Source organism: Marasmius oreades, chromosome 1 (assembly GCF_018924745.1).
Source record: "Marasmius oreades isolate 03SP1 chromosome 1, whole genome shotgun sequence".
NCBI classification, from domain to species: Eukaryota; Fungi; Basidiomycota; class Agaricomycetes; order Agaricales; family Marasmiaceae; genus Marasmius; species Marasmius oreades.
Window position 1 is genome coordinate 1688852 of NC_057323.1, and position 13006 is coordinate 1701857.

At 46.8% G+C, this 13006-nt stretch overlaps 4 protein-coding genes across 4 annotated transcripts; 2 read left to right on the forward strand and 2 right to left on the reverse strand.

Annotated features, from left to right (window-relative positions):
• The first annotated feature begins 380 nt into the window (after positions 1–380).
• E1B28_000473 (uncharacterized protein) lies at positions 381–1568 on the forward strand. The gene is made up of 2 exons (XM_043146305.1): positions 381–1108; positions 1175–1568. Exons 1-2 carry the CDS (start codon positions 563–565, stop codon positions 1412–1414), a joined length of 786 nt encoding a protein of 261 aa, XP_043015007.1. The 5' UTR covers positions 381–562; the 3' UTR covers positions 1415–1568.
• Positions 1569–1633: 65 nt separating this feature from the next.
• E1B28_000474 (uncharacterized protein) lies at positions 1634–4067 on the reverse strand. The gene is made up of 4 exons (XM_043146306.1): positions 4006–4067; positions 3930–3955; positions 3582–3877; positions 1634–3524 (listed from the first exon to the last, which is right to left on the reverse strand). The coding sequence occupies exons 1-4, from the start codon at positions 4059–4061 to the stop codon at positions 2013–2015; spliced, it is 1890 nt and encodes a 629-aa protein (XP_043015008.1). The 5' UTR covers positions 4062–4067; the 3' UTR covers positions 1634–2012.
• Positions 4068–4173: 106 nt separating this feature from the next.
• E1B28_000475 (uncharacterized protein) lies at positions 4174–12008 on the forward strand. Its single transcript, XM_043146307.1, has 30 exons — positions 4174–4595; positions 4647–4742; positions 4805–5096; positions 5156–5448; positions 5503–5782; positions 5832–5972; positions 6021–6501; positions 6554–6777; positions 6832–6978; positions 7032–7467; positions 7521–7674; positions 7727–8034; positions 8088–8209; positions 8267–8394; positions 8446–8656; positions 8713–8770; positions 8822–8985; positions 9037–9179; positions 9230–9407; positions 9457–9548; positions 9601–9925; positions 9983–10275; positions 10331–10413; positions 10468–10703; positions 10759–10905; positions 10955–11066; positions 11119–11177; positions 11230–11374; positions 11437–11703; positions 11754–12008. Exons 1-30 carry the CDS (start codon positions 4222–4224, stop codon positions 11879–11881), a joined length of 6117 nt encoding a protein of 2038 aa, XP_043015009.1. The 5' UTR covers positions 4174–4221; the 3' UTR covers positions 11882–12008.
• Positions 12009–12135: 127 nt separating this feature from the next.
• On the reverse strand, positions 12136–12999 carry E1B28_000476 (uncharacterized protein; the record flags this gene model as incomplete). The annotated part of the gene is made up of 5 exons (XM_043146308.1): positions 12136–12275; positions 12330–12416; positions 12477–12817; positions 12866–12894; positions 12943–12999. The coding sequence occupies 5 exons, from the start codon at positions 12997–12999 to the stop codon at positions 12136–12138; spliced, it is 654 nt and encodes a 217-aa protein (XP_043015010.1).
• Positions 13000–13006: the final 7 nt, after the last annotated feature.

The following is a 13006-nucleotide window of genomic DNA, read 5'->3' on the forward strand; positions in this document are numbered from 1 at the left end:
CCGAGATATCTGGCTCTCGGAATGACTACACTCGACCTGCTCTCCAAGTTCCGACGATTGTAAAACCTCTGATTTCCTGGAAATTAAACACTGAACTTCATCCTAGGCTGGCAAAAGGAAGCGGCCTTTTGCGATTTCATCCACCCCGGCGTCAAGATCTGTCGTGATCTGAGTACTAGCCGAGTACAAGTTTTCGGTAAGAGAAAGGCTCCATATCGCATCAACTTTCATTGCAGGGGTCCAGAGTGGCTGCGATCTCGCAAACCCCACAGCCGAGGTAACGGCACGCAACGAACTTACAATCCGCAAAGAGGAAACGGGGTACTAAATTCCATGGCACTTGACATTATTCCTGGTGCCTGCAAGAAAACGATGAATGGCTCGTTAGTCAAAGCGGAAACGATGCAGCAAGTAACCGTCGGGATTACATTCGTTATCCTTTAGAAGATGCAAAATTGCGCCATCGGACCCACTCTTGACTAGGGTTCGCCCATGTATAAATTACGCGGACCTACATACCTCCTGACTCGAAACTTGCCTTGTCTTGCCATCTTCACCACCGATGACTTTGACCTTCGCTCATCCACCACACCTATCTGAGGTGGCCCGACGCGCAAAACCTTCTTCATCTGCTCCCACCCCTTCGGCTACCTCGTCTCCGGAGGATCCCCATCAACTTCCGGTCTACGACTCAGGAGCACCTGTTCTCTATCTACCTCCGCTACTCTCCTCTCTTCCTAAAAACGTCCCGGCAGTTCCTCTTTCTTCTGAAAACCCGCCCTTGATCACCGAAACCCATCTTCCGGACATTGATCCTGCTTCTCTATCGCTTCACAAAGCCCTTCATAATTTCCATCCCATCGACGCCAATTACGCGTCGACTCCCTACAAGAATGCTTTCAATTGGTCTCAACTGACCCTCCCGGAAGATGAAGAAAGAGAATGGTATTGCGTCGTTTTCCGAAGCAAAAGGAAGGCTGGGAGTGATGGTGGATGTCAGTACCTGTTTCAGCTCGTCATTGTTGTTCTTAATTCATTATTCCTCCCCTTTGAAGCCCTGTATGAAGCAGACAAGAAGGCTCACGAGGAAGCCGTACGAAACGGAGGGGTACGTTCATAATTACTCCGAACTGCCGGCGGTTCTCATCCGTTTTTCCACCCCTTTTTCATACAGTTGATCATGTACTGGTATGGAATACCCAACCAAGAGACAGGCATGAACCTTGCGACCTGTATATGGCAGAGTAGAAAACACGCCATTGCAGCCAACTCACGTCCTCATCATCTAAAGGCGATGAAGCTGGCTAAAGATTCGTATGAGATCTATAATTTGGAGCGATATGTGTTGAGGAAGCCGAAGGGAGATACACACGTGGAGATTACGTCTTTTGATGGCGGAGAAGTTGGATGGTAGATTCGGACCGGTCACGGTTATACCCAGTTTGCCTTGTAATTTGCTATCGCGCTGTCCCACTCGTTTTAGTTTACCTAGCGGCATATAGAATAGGTTATTTGTATGTAGGTAGAGTCATAGACAAGTATTCACGATGGAACATTTTTGAAGAGACTGCGATACCCACGTATCCTTGGTCGAGACTCCATGACAGCATTTCGGACCTAAAAGTTTTCCGTAGTCCGCCATTATACGTAACTGAACGGGAGCTGCATTCGTTATTCATAGTTTGCTTGTAGGAATAATGTTCCGCTAAATCTATGGGGAATGATCCTGATCTCCCCATGATTCTATCGATTCCGTCGAGCCTTGAGAGAGTTGCTCACGTCCCACTTCATTGTCGGCTTCTCGTCCACTGGGGCTCTCTTCTTCTTCTTCCGTTCTTGGAGATCGGAGTACTCTCTCCCGTTCGGTACCACGGAGCTCTACACCTCGGTTTTCAATTCTTCCGCCTTCGAACCTTGGACGCGCCCCCTGTCCCACCGTCGCATTACCTGCAAATCGATCCAACGCGTCTAATAGCCGACTCTGGAGAAAATTACAAAATCGTTCTCGTTGATTAAAACTTGATGACTACAGGGTAAAAGCAATAGGCGACTCGCACCTTGACTTTACCGATGTCCTCTTCTCGGGATGGTTCCCGTCGAATTCCACCGTCCCGCAAGGCCGAGAGATAAATACCTGGAGCCGTTGCGAACGCTGGAACCTCAACCCCGAGAGGTCGCGGTGGAGATGACCAGGGCGCTTGTTCCGGTACACGTTCCGTTGCAAGTCGTTCTTCATTGTGACTATCAACACGTTCACTAACCTGCCCAGTTACCTCCAAGGAAGGCATTGTTTTCTGACCACGGGGATTCTCAGTCCCGGACTGACTTGGACTAGGCGGAGGTAGAGACGGTAATCTGAATCTGAACGGGCAAGACGTTTCTGGCCGTTCAGTGTCCAGGGGTGTATGTTGGACATCTGTTTCAACTTGTTTACATGGGGTTGACTCTGCTTGCGGACAGAAATATTCTGGTGGGTCCATTTGAAAGGAAGTTATAGACGAGGCTTGGTCATTCTTCAGGTAATCATCAGTGGAACTAGCCATCGGTAGACTGTCGGGTTCAGAGGAATAGACATTGCTTGTATGTCTACGTCGCGCGGTTTGCTGAGCGTGAAGGGAGGAGCGGGTAGAGGCATTGCGAGAATCATCCTCCATGGGTATCTCGTCGCCGCGTATGATAGGGTTATCCGGATCGCTTGAGGGCGGAAGAGTACAACCTCGCTTGACCATAGAAGCGGCATTATAGTTGTGCGTCCGAGCAAATATGTCGACGTTTGACTGCTTTCTATCAAATGGAATCCATTGAAATTGAAGAGAACCGGCATCGATGTCAGGCAATGGGATATCTGGTATGGGTGAATCTGAAGAGGGTTCACAAACACCTTCAGGTCGAGAGGTATAATAGACCGGTCCTGGCGTGGTAAAAAGATCTGAGCATGTTTGGGGAGGAAAAGAGTGCGGCGATAGAAAATTGGACGAGTAAGATTGATTGAGCGAGGGGGTGTTAAGCATATCTCTGGCAGGCGTAGCAGATAAGCGAGTATCAGCACCTAAAGGCTTGTGATTTTCAGCAGGATAAATAGTAAAGTCAGTTGCGCAATATTCATTAGCAAAAGTTATAAGCAGGGGTGGGCGCGATGAGGGCAAATTTGAAGCAGATATCGAAGCAGGTCCGGGTTCTGAGAAAGGGATATTTTGGGCATTGGAGGGAGTTGCAGGTAAGTGTTCTTGGAGTCTTGGCTTCTGCTGAGGCCCACGGTCAATTGCTCGAAGGGCGATTGGAGACGCAAGGTGCTCTTCGTGCACGAGCTTTGGAGATAGCGGCGAAGGGAAAGAAGCTCGAGAACAGGCAAACGCGCTTTCTTCTTCTATCCGTGGGGAGCTATCGGATTGTTGACTTTCCGCGAGCGACATGGATTTCGTTTGAGGATGGCTGGACGATCTTGGCAAAAGCAATCGTAGGGGGTGGGTTTGATGAAGTGCAGAGAATGTTTGGCGCAACCATGAAGGCAATGGTTCTCTAAACTACACAATACCGCTGTTATTATGCCATCCAAGATTAAGAAAAGTGGGTTGACTGACCTGACCAGCCTGATCATCTTCGTTTTGCTCCTCCAAACCCGGTAATTTATTCTTCATCTTTAGTACGGAAAAGTCATCACCAAGAGCTCCGGATTTGAGTCCATCATAATATGGATCAATGGGTGTCATGGGCAAGCTGTAGCTGCTGCTTGAGGATGACCTATTCCGATTCTTATTACGAGTCTGACGTGAGCTTGACGATCCACTGGGAGAATTGTATGTGGTATTCATGGCTTCAACCATGCGGTCAAAACGAGAGTTCAAGCCCATTCTACGACGTTTGGAAGGTGGAATATCTGTGTGACTCGAGATTACGTTCACAGTCTCAAGGATGAAGTGAACACGTACCGTGAAAACGCAAGCCTAGCATTGATCTACAAAGATATCAGCTCGATGCAGGTGTCAAAGATTGCGACCCCCGAACCCTTTTTCCTCATCTTGTGCCAATAGTTCGGAGAAGATCCTTGAACGAGCAGGCATGTCATGGGCGAAGGTGAGTTACAGAGTGTAGATACTTGTGGGTCCAAGGTCGAAGAGAGAGACACGTTACATAAGCAATAGGTGAAGAAATTCCCACGCAAACTTTTTTTTTCGAAGCTTCGCCGGCAACTTGACGAGTGCCTTCCCTTCTTCATTAACGATGGTCTCTAGCCTAGCGGCTCAGTTGACCCAGAATGCTTCGTTAAATGCCTCTTTGCTCGTTGATAGAACTCTTCGGAAGCCTACAGAATCCTACCTTTTCACTGGGAAAGATGCCGACCAGTACGACTTGGACTCCGTGTACGCTTTGGGCGCCAATGGTTTCATACAGCTCGTTTCTTTGGATCCTGGATTAGGACAATACGAATCCGCCCTGTTCTCCTATACCGCAAAATCCATTGACAGGACGCTACTCACGGCAGCGGCCAATTCTCAATTGGATACGTCGATCAGATCGTTTCTGCTGGCATTGGGCCCATACTTGTTGGAAGTGCCAACGGGGAAAGTGATCGAGTGGCTGGTTCGACGGTTTAGGTGCGTTTTGTTATTCTCATACACTCTCACTTGTTGATTCTTTACTTTAAGGGTTAACGAGTTCAATGTGGAGGCACTCATCTCCGTGTTTTTACCATACCACGAGACGCCACATTTCGCAAAAATGAATACTATCCTACATGTCAAGTGTGTGCACTTTTGTTATACCGATATCGTGGTGTTTGAAAATGAAACCCCTAATTGTACAGAAAGAACACGACCTGGAGCTTTTTATTACCATTCAAATCTGCAGCGCAAAGTGTTCCAAGAATCGCTTTGGTAACAGAAATGAAGAAGAACTCGGAAGTGGCTCGCCACATCTCTTCACTCCTCCCGAATGCCATTAAGGAAGGATACTCGCATCGGACACTGGTCGCTTTCAATGCCGCAACACTCCACGACTTCATTATCCACAGCGACACCCTCGAAGAAAGTTGCATTGCGTATCTTCTCCCAGCTTTAGTCGAACCCCTTCAAACTGGCTCCCCGAAAGATGCTATTGTGGGTTACTATGATTTCTATTTCCCGGACGTTCGATGTTTCTCAAACAATAATTGCAGCTCGGAAGTTACATTCTGATTTCGACGCTATCTCAAAAATGCAAAGTTACACCGGCCGCCCTGAAGGCATTAGTTGTATCAATGATTTCATGCGCGCATGAAGTCGGTGTAACACAAGTTGTCAACGCGCTTATCTCAGTTTGCGAAGCTCAGGATGTTTTGGAAGAACTTCCAAATCACACTGTGAAATCGTTCTTACGCCTCAAGGGCATCAACGAAGAGGTGGAGCGGGCAATGAGCTGGGAGGGGTCGGAAAAGTTGATAGTTCCGTTAGTCAGTGGGATTGGTCGCAGGTATAATTTGGGGTTTGGATGTCATTTCTTGACACTTTCTGATCGTGATTCTAGATTGAAGGATGACACCGCTGTTGGATTTGTCGAGACTGTCATATCCAGCCCCGTCATTCCAACTCTAGTTATTCGTCATTTAACGAAGATTTTGTTGACACAAGCTGTGACCGCCGACCCATCGTCTGCGTCTGATCTGGTTGATGTCCTCAATATGTTATTGTATAACATCCTTCAACGACACCCTGTACTTTTCCGCGAACTGATTGATGAGATGAGTCAGGCAGGAGATGAAGGGACAAAACATCGGTTCGAGCAGTTGTCAATAAACCTGAGCATGGCAAGTCGTGTTCTGTCGGGTCATCACCGATGCTCAATATTTTGTCCAGGGTTACGCATCCTCAAAGTCAGGAGGAATCGAAAATGTCGACGACATAGTTGCAACCAGCAATGCTGACGACCAGATTCGGGCGACTGCTGTGAAAAACTTGTTGGAAAAGTCTGAATCACTGGAATCTAGGGATGGCGAAGTGCGTTCAATCTAATCTCAATGAATCCGAATCTTACTGTCTTCGTAGGAATCCCTTCATGCTGCGCTTCTGGCGCGAGTGCAAGACACGTCTCAGTCGGTGCTCGAAATCTTATACACCAACAACCCGCCACTTTTCCTCCGGGTAGCCGCAAAGAATCCTCAGATTTTTTTGGATTCCCTTGATGTCGCGCTCACATCCTTTATCGCAAAACCAAGACGTGCTATACTCAAACTGCATCTGGGGTTTCTGTTAGAACATTTCTTCCCCAAAGTGGACGGCAATGACCACATTGTTGAAGGCGCCTTCCATCGCTTCATCTTCCCCTTTTTGCTGTATTCCAAACCCAGACAACATACTGCTGACCTTGTATGGGATGCTTTGGACCACTATCTCAGTCGTGCGAAGGGTCCTTCATCCTTGAAAGAGCTCCTAAAGGGCTGCGATGAAGTAAGGAAATTACACGTTCAAGAGGATCCAATCGAGAGAATGGCAAAGATAAATCAGTCTCTTGCAGCAAGAATCGCTGGTACGGTTGTTCGCGTTCGTTCCGGTGACTGTGACTCATGATACCTCTATAGAAAATGTTTTAGCTTCAAATGAATATCCTCACCACCTCGACGAAGTGGTCAATAAGTTAACGGATGAAAATTCCCACGCCCGGGTCTTCGGCTATCTTATCGCAAGGGCGTTGGTAACCAGACTCTCTGGAGAGCACCAAGTTGCGGCCGCAGACCGCATCTTGAGTGCTATAAATTTGGAACAAGTTGCCGCCTCAGAAGATGCATCAGACGATGTAATCGAGGTTTGCAGTCTTCCCTGGCTTCTTGACGTCCACTGATTCTTTCGATGGCACCAGATCTTGAAGAAAGTCGATCACATTATTGTCCTGAAACCCAATAGCAAGAACACCGCATGTTGGGTGCAAGTCTCTACCATCAACACCTTATCACAGATTCTACCTCCCGAGGGTCTTTCAGTCGACTTTATCTCCTCTTCGCTTCAGGTAACCTCATCACATTACTCAACCGCGCATTTTTTCGACTCACAACACTACAGAGAAACCCTGACGACCGTGGTTATCACTACGCAAAGGTGATGCGCCATATATACAAGATATGCAACTCTCTCAGCCCCGCCCTTAAGAAACATCTGCTTTGCAAGGTTTTCTTAAGCCTCAAAGATGATGCCCTATTGTTCTTCGCTGGCATCTTCTCATCAAAGTGCTACGATTCGGAGAGAGATGATCTTGTCAAGAACCAAATGAAGGCATCTGCTCTCCACTACGCCTCAGCATTTGTGGAGGCAGCTGAAGACTCTGAAGAGGCCGGAATAGATTTCCAGACGATTGTTCCGTGTCTCCTTGTTGCATTACAAGACAAAGCTCTCGAAGTCAGGAAAGGAGCGACTGAGCTGTTGGCCAGAATTAAGCGGTCGACTAAGAAAAAATTTGGATCCGTGTACGCTTTCGACATTGTCTACGGAGACAACAAACGCAAGTTGCTCCTTTTTATCATTGCGCGACTGACTGAATTTCGTGAATTGTAGATGATATCCAGTATTTATCGCAAGAGGATTTCAAAAAGTATATGATGTCGCTATTGAATCATATTGAACATTTTCTGCATGACCCTCACTATGTTCGGGTGTTTCACAAAGACCACCTTGCCCGCTCTTCTAGCAATCCGAAGAAAGAAGCGAAGTATGGTCTATTTCGAACCCGATCACTATAGAAACTCAACTCGTTTGTATAGTTACAGACATCGTGTCCTGTGCTACATTCTTTCTCATATCACGGCCTCAACGGAGGCATCTGCTCAATTAACTCTCCTCAGCACCATTCAGGACGTCTCCGACAAGTCCAAAGTTGAGGCTCTCCTACCGATCATCCAACAGATCACTTCCATCTCGGAATCAGCATCCCGCCATTTCGGCAGCTATCGGGACGAGATCGTCAGGTTGACCACTAGCGCGTTTGACACGTCTGTCACGGATGAACTGAACGAGAAACCTCTGCTATGGGATACCTACCTTGCTATAGTACAAACCTCTGTGAAAACTGGTGTGTTGACTTGGAACTGCCTACGGCAACAAGATTCTAATGACATGTGGCAGCTTCAATGAGGGAAGTGATTACAGCAAGAATAACGAGCATATTTCCAAAACTCCAACAACAACGGAAAGTGGAACTTTGTCTCAAACTCGTCGAACTGGGTTCTGGGGAGGGCTCCAACATTGTGGGTTTTCACTCTACACCTTCTTTAGGGAACTAATCGTCTATACGTTTATTCAAGCAAACATACGTCAAGAATTTACTGTCGATCATGTTATATGAGTCAGTAATTGTTATTCAGCTATTAAATTCGCTTCGTATGGAGGTTGTCGATGGGCCGCGGTCCAGTAAAAGGGCGAAACTAGCTGAGTAGGGTTGTGTTCAAGTTGATCCATTCTCATCCTGATATTCGAAGCGAAGGCCTTGCGAGCCCGAGGACCTTTTATTGCGTTTAGGTCTGCTTGCGGAGGTTCTGGGCTCTGTATCACTTCCGAGCTCCTTGGATCTCATTTCCCACCTTTTGGAGACTTTGAGTAGAGTTATGCAATCAACACCCTCCGTCAATACGGACGTTATTTTCATAGAACAGTCATTAATGTCTGCCATCGACAATGTGGCCGGGAAAGTCAAGGTGCAGTCTGACCCTTGTTCTAATGGATTTAGTATGGTTATTGTGTCCCTGTTTAGGAGACAAATCGAGCCCCAAATGCTATTAGATTAGATATTCTCGTGGAACTCATTCGAGGTCTGTTCTCCCGGTATGCTCGCTCATAAGTCATCTCAGCCCCTGCTACAGTGACGGAAAATCCTCAAACATTTCAACAGGCGTTGTTGTTAATTGCCAATCTTGCACGTTTCGCTCCAGACTCTGTGCTGCATAACATAATGCCGGTGTTCACTTTCATGGGTTCTAACGTTTTCCATCGTGATGACGCCTATAGCTTCGCAGTAGTTCAAAAGGTAGTAATACTCGTCTATCCCCCCGCCACTGGCCTAATCCAAAGCATTCAGACCATCGACAACATTGTTCCTGTTATGGTATCCTCGCTCAAGAAGACAAACAACGCGAGGCTCGATCTTTATATCGCATCGAGAGATTTCCTTCGTGTGTTTACTGATGCTGCAAATCACATTCCAAGACACCGTCGTACAAAGTATGAGATCCCGTTCCTTTCGGTTGGATACCGTACTGATTCTATTCAAGTTTCTTTGCACACCTCGTTGATGTCTTAGGGCCCGGCGATTTTTTGGCACCGGTCTGTTTACTACTTGTGGAGAAATCAACGAATAGGATCATTCGACAAAATACTGATGATTCTCAAACTGCCTTAGCGCCACCGACCTCGTTGATACATCATTATTCTGCTCCGTTACAGATCAGTGTAAGCATCACTTCCCCTCTACTCGAATAAGCTAACAAAGTCCCCTTAGGCATTAGTGGAAATGTTGCATGAATCCCGACGTCTAGCAAGTCGCGCGAATGGTGTAGATTCTTCCCAGCCTACTCTACTTGACGACTCGTTGTAAGTGAGACTGCTTTCTTCCCGAAATTTCTTGATACGACTTGAATCATAGACCCGAGGAGAGCACTATATCCCCAACTACCATGTCCAAGCGCCGTGCTCAAGCCATCATAACGTTTGTCGGACATGCTACGAAAGTGTTCCCTTCCGCCAAGGAAACAAAAGCGTCGTCCTCAGAAAGCCCTCCTTCTTTGAGCAATTTGGTTTCTCTCTTCATCAGTCTTGCTACGATGAAGAGTAAAGAGTCTGCGCCCGATCTGAGAATCGACGAAATCGTTAGAAGTGCGCGACTCGCGTTATCTAAAGTATTGAGTATAGTACCGGCCAGAGACTTTGTTGGTGCTATCTTGTCAATGTTGGGATCTGGCGATGGATCGGTTCGTTCCCATGCATACATGTGTGACTAGATGCTCGAAACTGACTATATGCGTTAGGTACAAGCAGGTGCTCTGGATCTCTTATATTCACGGCTTCCAAAAATTTCGACTTCTGTACGGCAAGAGGTGGTTCCATCCATCGTCAAGATTGTAGAGAGTGTGCAGACGATATTATCTCATCGCCCAGAGAAGGCTGCAATCTTCTCAGCCCTTAAGGCCATTGAAGCTATCGGTTCAACTATGTCGCAAGGAGAAGAAAGCTGTTTGACCAATCTCATCTCATCCATGATAGTTTTAATAAAAGATCGAGAGCTGGGCACCAGCGCAATGTCAGCTTTGGCCCCGCTGCCGTGAGTACTCTGTTCGATCCAAGACTGAAATGCGTCTAATTTTATTGTACAAAAGATCCAAGCTTGGTCCACGACTCATCCCCTTCTTCCGGGAAATAGTTTCTCAAGCGGTCGTGATTCTGCCAGAAGCCGATCAAGGTATTGACTTTCAAAGTGTTCGCTGAAATCACCTGTGATAAACAAACCCCGCAGATCTTTCATCTTCGACGATCAAAGTGATACATGGCTTCCTCATGTCGATTCCCACTCTCTGGAGCTCCGTGGAGCTAAACCTAGTCTTAAAACTCTCCCTGGATTACAAAGTCTCGCCACACTCACAAGAGGGTATTGCTATGCTAGTTAAAACAATAACTAAACGAGCACTTTCCAAGGTGCTCTTGCCGACGATCTGTGAGCTGTGGCCGAGTCTTGAGAGATCTTCTCAACCGGTAGGAAATTGGTGTCCTGACTCGAAGAAAGCATGATGCTGATGGGAAATGCCAGGTTTCCCTCAACGGATATTTCGATATTACTAGGCGCTCAATTCGTAGCGCGGGTAGGACCGAAGTTCAAGAACATCTTCGAGCACTTTTCAAGGTCTTCCTCGGGGCGTTTGAGGCTGTCAAGGCGCTTCCACTTGAACGAGACAATGTAAGAAGCTCTTTCTCATACTTTCCAATTTCTTATCTTGTCGTCACAGGCCAAAGCTCGAGCGATATTGTCCTTCGTTGAGCTTGTTGTCAAGCTTAACGAGTCAGCATTTAGGCCCCTTTTCCGTCGTTTACATGACTGGACTTTTGTGGAGGGTAACGGTAAGGGTTACCTTTCTCAACAGAAAACCTGATACCGAATCTTGCCCGGCAGATACCTCGAGGTCCGTTACGTTCTGCCAGATCTATATAGGTCTCTTGGACTACTTTAAGGTACGCTGATCGTCTAAATTTTCTTTCGCCTGTTTATGCCTTACATTTTCAGAACTTGATGAACCCGTACATGACATTGGTTATAACACCGTTGGTCGAGATTATGAAGGACCATATCACCTCCACATCAACGAACAAGGAGCTCCTTACCGTTGTTCTAGAAACCTTTGCGAAAAGTATTAGCTACGATGATGGAGGTTGGCTATTTCCTTGACGTCCTCTTTAGTGGATTTAACACTGAATATTCCTGTCTTTAAAGGATACTGGCGTGACGAAAAGATACGCCAGGTCACACCATCCTTAATAAGTTTGATTCCCATTTGCGCCCAGCTGAATATCAGCGAAGGGAAGGCTTACCTACAAGATTCCTTAACATCCACAGCGGAACATGTCCTTGACGATACCCTCCTCAAGACTATAAACCTGGATATTCTGATGCACACGCGATCGGAAGACGCTTCTACCCGTATTTTTGCCCTTTCGTGCTCTGAAGCCCTTTGGAGAGTGCATGGCGGAAAGTTGTTAGGTAAAAAGATCCAAATCCATGTAGATAACGTATCTGACATTCCACTGCAGGGTTCGTTGCAGAAACGGCTACGTTCATTGCAGAGTGCTGTGAAGATGAACATGATACGGTTGTGAAGGAATCTTTCAAGTTGAAGGATGCGGTAGAAGCGGTGGCAGGGAGTATAAACGGGATGTGAGATGTGCTTCCTAGGTTATAAACCCAAGATGAAATATCTGGCCTTTACTGCCCATAGGCTTGTACCACGTATCCCACAATGAACGATCTGTTGCAAGTAGAGATCAAGGGCTCACGACCCTCTGACAATTTCATTGGATGATCATGATAATAAATTCAGCACGAAGAATTTAAATATGGGAATTGTGAACGTGTGTTGGAATGTTTTACATAGTTGGGAAGAGAAAGAGAAAGTCGTTACGGTGACTCTGACGGTCAGCCGTCTATACGACGATAAGCGCGGTTTCCTGCGGCCCACTTGTGCCCCAAGTCAGCCGCGATACCAGTCGCCAGAACTCCGAGGGCAACGAAAACCGAGAGTACCCAGGACGCCGTGTTTAAGCCGTATCCAACGCCTGATTATCGTAGAATGAGATAAATGGGGGGAAACGAATAACGAAAGCACGCACCAAAGTACGCTTCATCGAAGGTGCCCCGGTATGTACCAGTACGTTTACTGTCGGTTACAATCGCGAAAGCAACAATTCCAAAAGTAGCTGATGAATACAAAGAATCAGTTCCATAGCGAAGCTGAATGTACATACAAAAAGGCTCACCATGAAGCATAACGAGTCCAGCAACAGCCTTCCAAATTCTCCTTCTTCGGGAACCTGTACTGACGCCGACGAGGATCGCGAATAACGATAAGACTGCAAAGCCAGCTCCAAGCTCAACAGCATATCTAGCACTAATCCAGGCCGTGCAAAAAGACTCGTTCTCCTTTTCACAAGCATCCTTCACTCGCATGGGGAACTTGCGGCAGCTGTAATCGGTATAAGAGAACTTGCCATTCTCTCCGCCTCCTGGAATGTTGACGACTTTGTATTCACAGAGCTGGGTAAGACCATATTGAAAGGTAATTGTTGTGCGGAGAACCTCGGGTGTTTTGACGACCAGCCTGTTAGAAAAGTGAGAATACTTACAGTAATCAATGTCGGACGCTTACCAGTCCACCCGACGCAGGGAAAGTAAATTCTACCACCACATTAGATAGATTTCATGATTTTGAAGGAGTGCGCTTACTAAAACCAAGCTGACTATGACTGCAAAAAAAGTCACAACATAGGACGTTTTCCGCATGATGGAA

Excerpts from the sequence above, each read along its gene's own strand:
- E1B28_000473 (XM_043146305.1), top strand. The coding sequence starts at position 563 with ATGACTTTGACCTTCGCTCATCCACCACACCTATCTGAGGTGGCCCGA. Across the intron at positions 1,109-1,174 it reads AAGCCGTACGAAACGGAGGG|TTGATCATGTACTGGTATGG; the intron begins GTACGTTCATAA and ends TTTTTCATACAG.
- E1B28_000474 (XM_043146306.1), bottom strand. The coding sequence starts at position 4,061 with ATGCCTGCTCGTTCAAGGATCTTCTCCGAACTATTGGCACAAGATGAG. Across the intron at positions 3,956-4,005 it reads GCACAAGATGAGGAAAAAGG|ATCAATGCTAGGCTTGCGTT; the intron begins GTTCGGGGGTCG and ends ATATCTTTGTAG. Across the intron at positions 3,878-3,929 it reads GCTAGGCTTGCGTTTTCACG|ATATTCCACCTTCCAAACGT; the intron begins GTACGTGTTCAC and ends CGAGTCACACAG.
- E1B28_000475 (XM_043146307.1), top strand. The coding sequence starts at position 4,222 with ATGGTCTCTAGCCTAGCGGCTCAGTTGACCCAGAATGCTTCGTTAAAT. Across the intron at positions 6,778-6,831 it reads CATCAGACGATGTAATCGAG|ATCTTGAAGAAAGTCGATCA; the intron begins GTTTGCAGTCTT and ends CGATGGCACCAG. Across the intron at positions 8,771-8,821 it reads TCTCGTGGAACTCATTCGAG|TGACGGAAAATCCTCAAACA; the intron begins GTCTGTTCTCCC and ends CCCCTGCTACAG.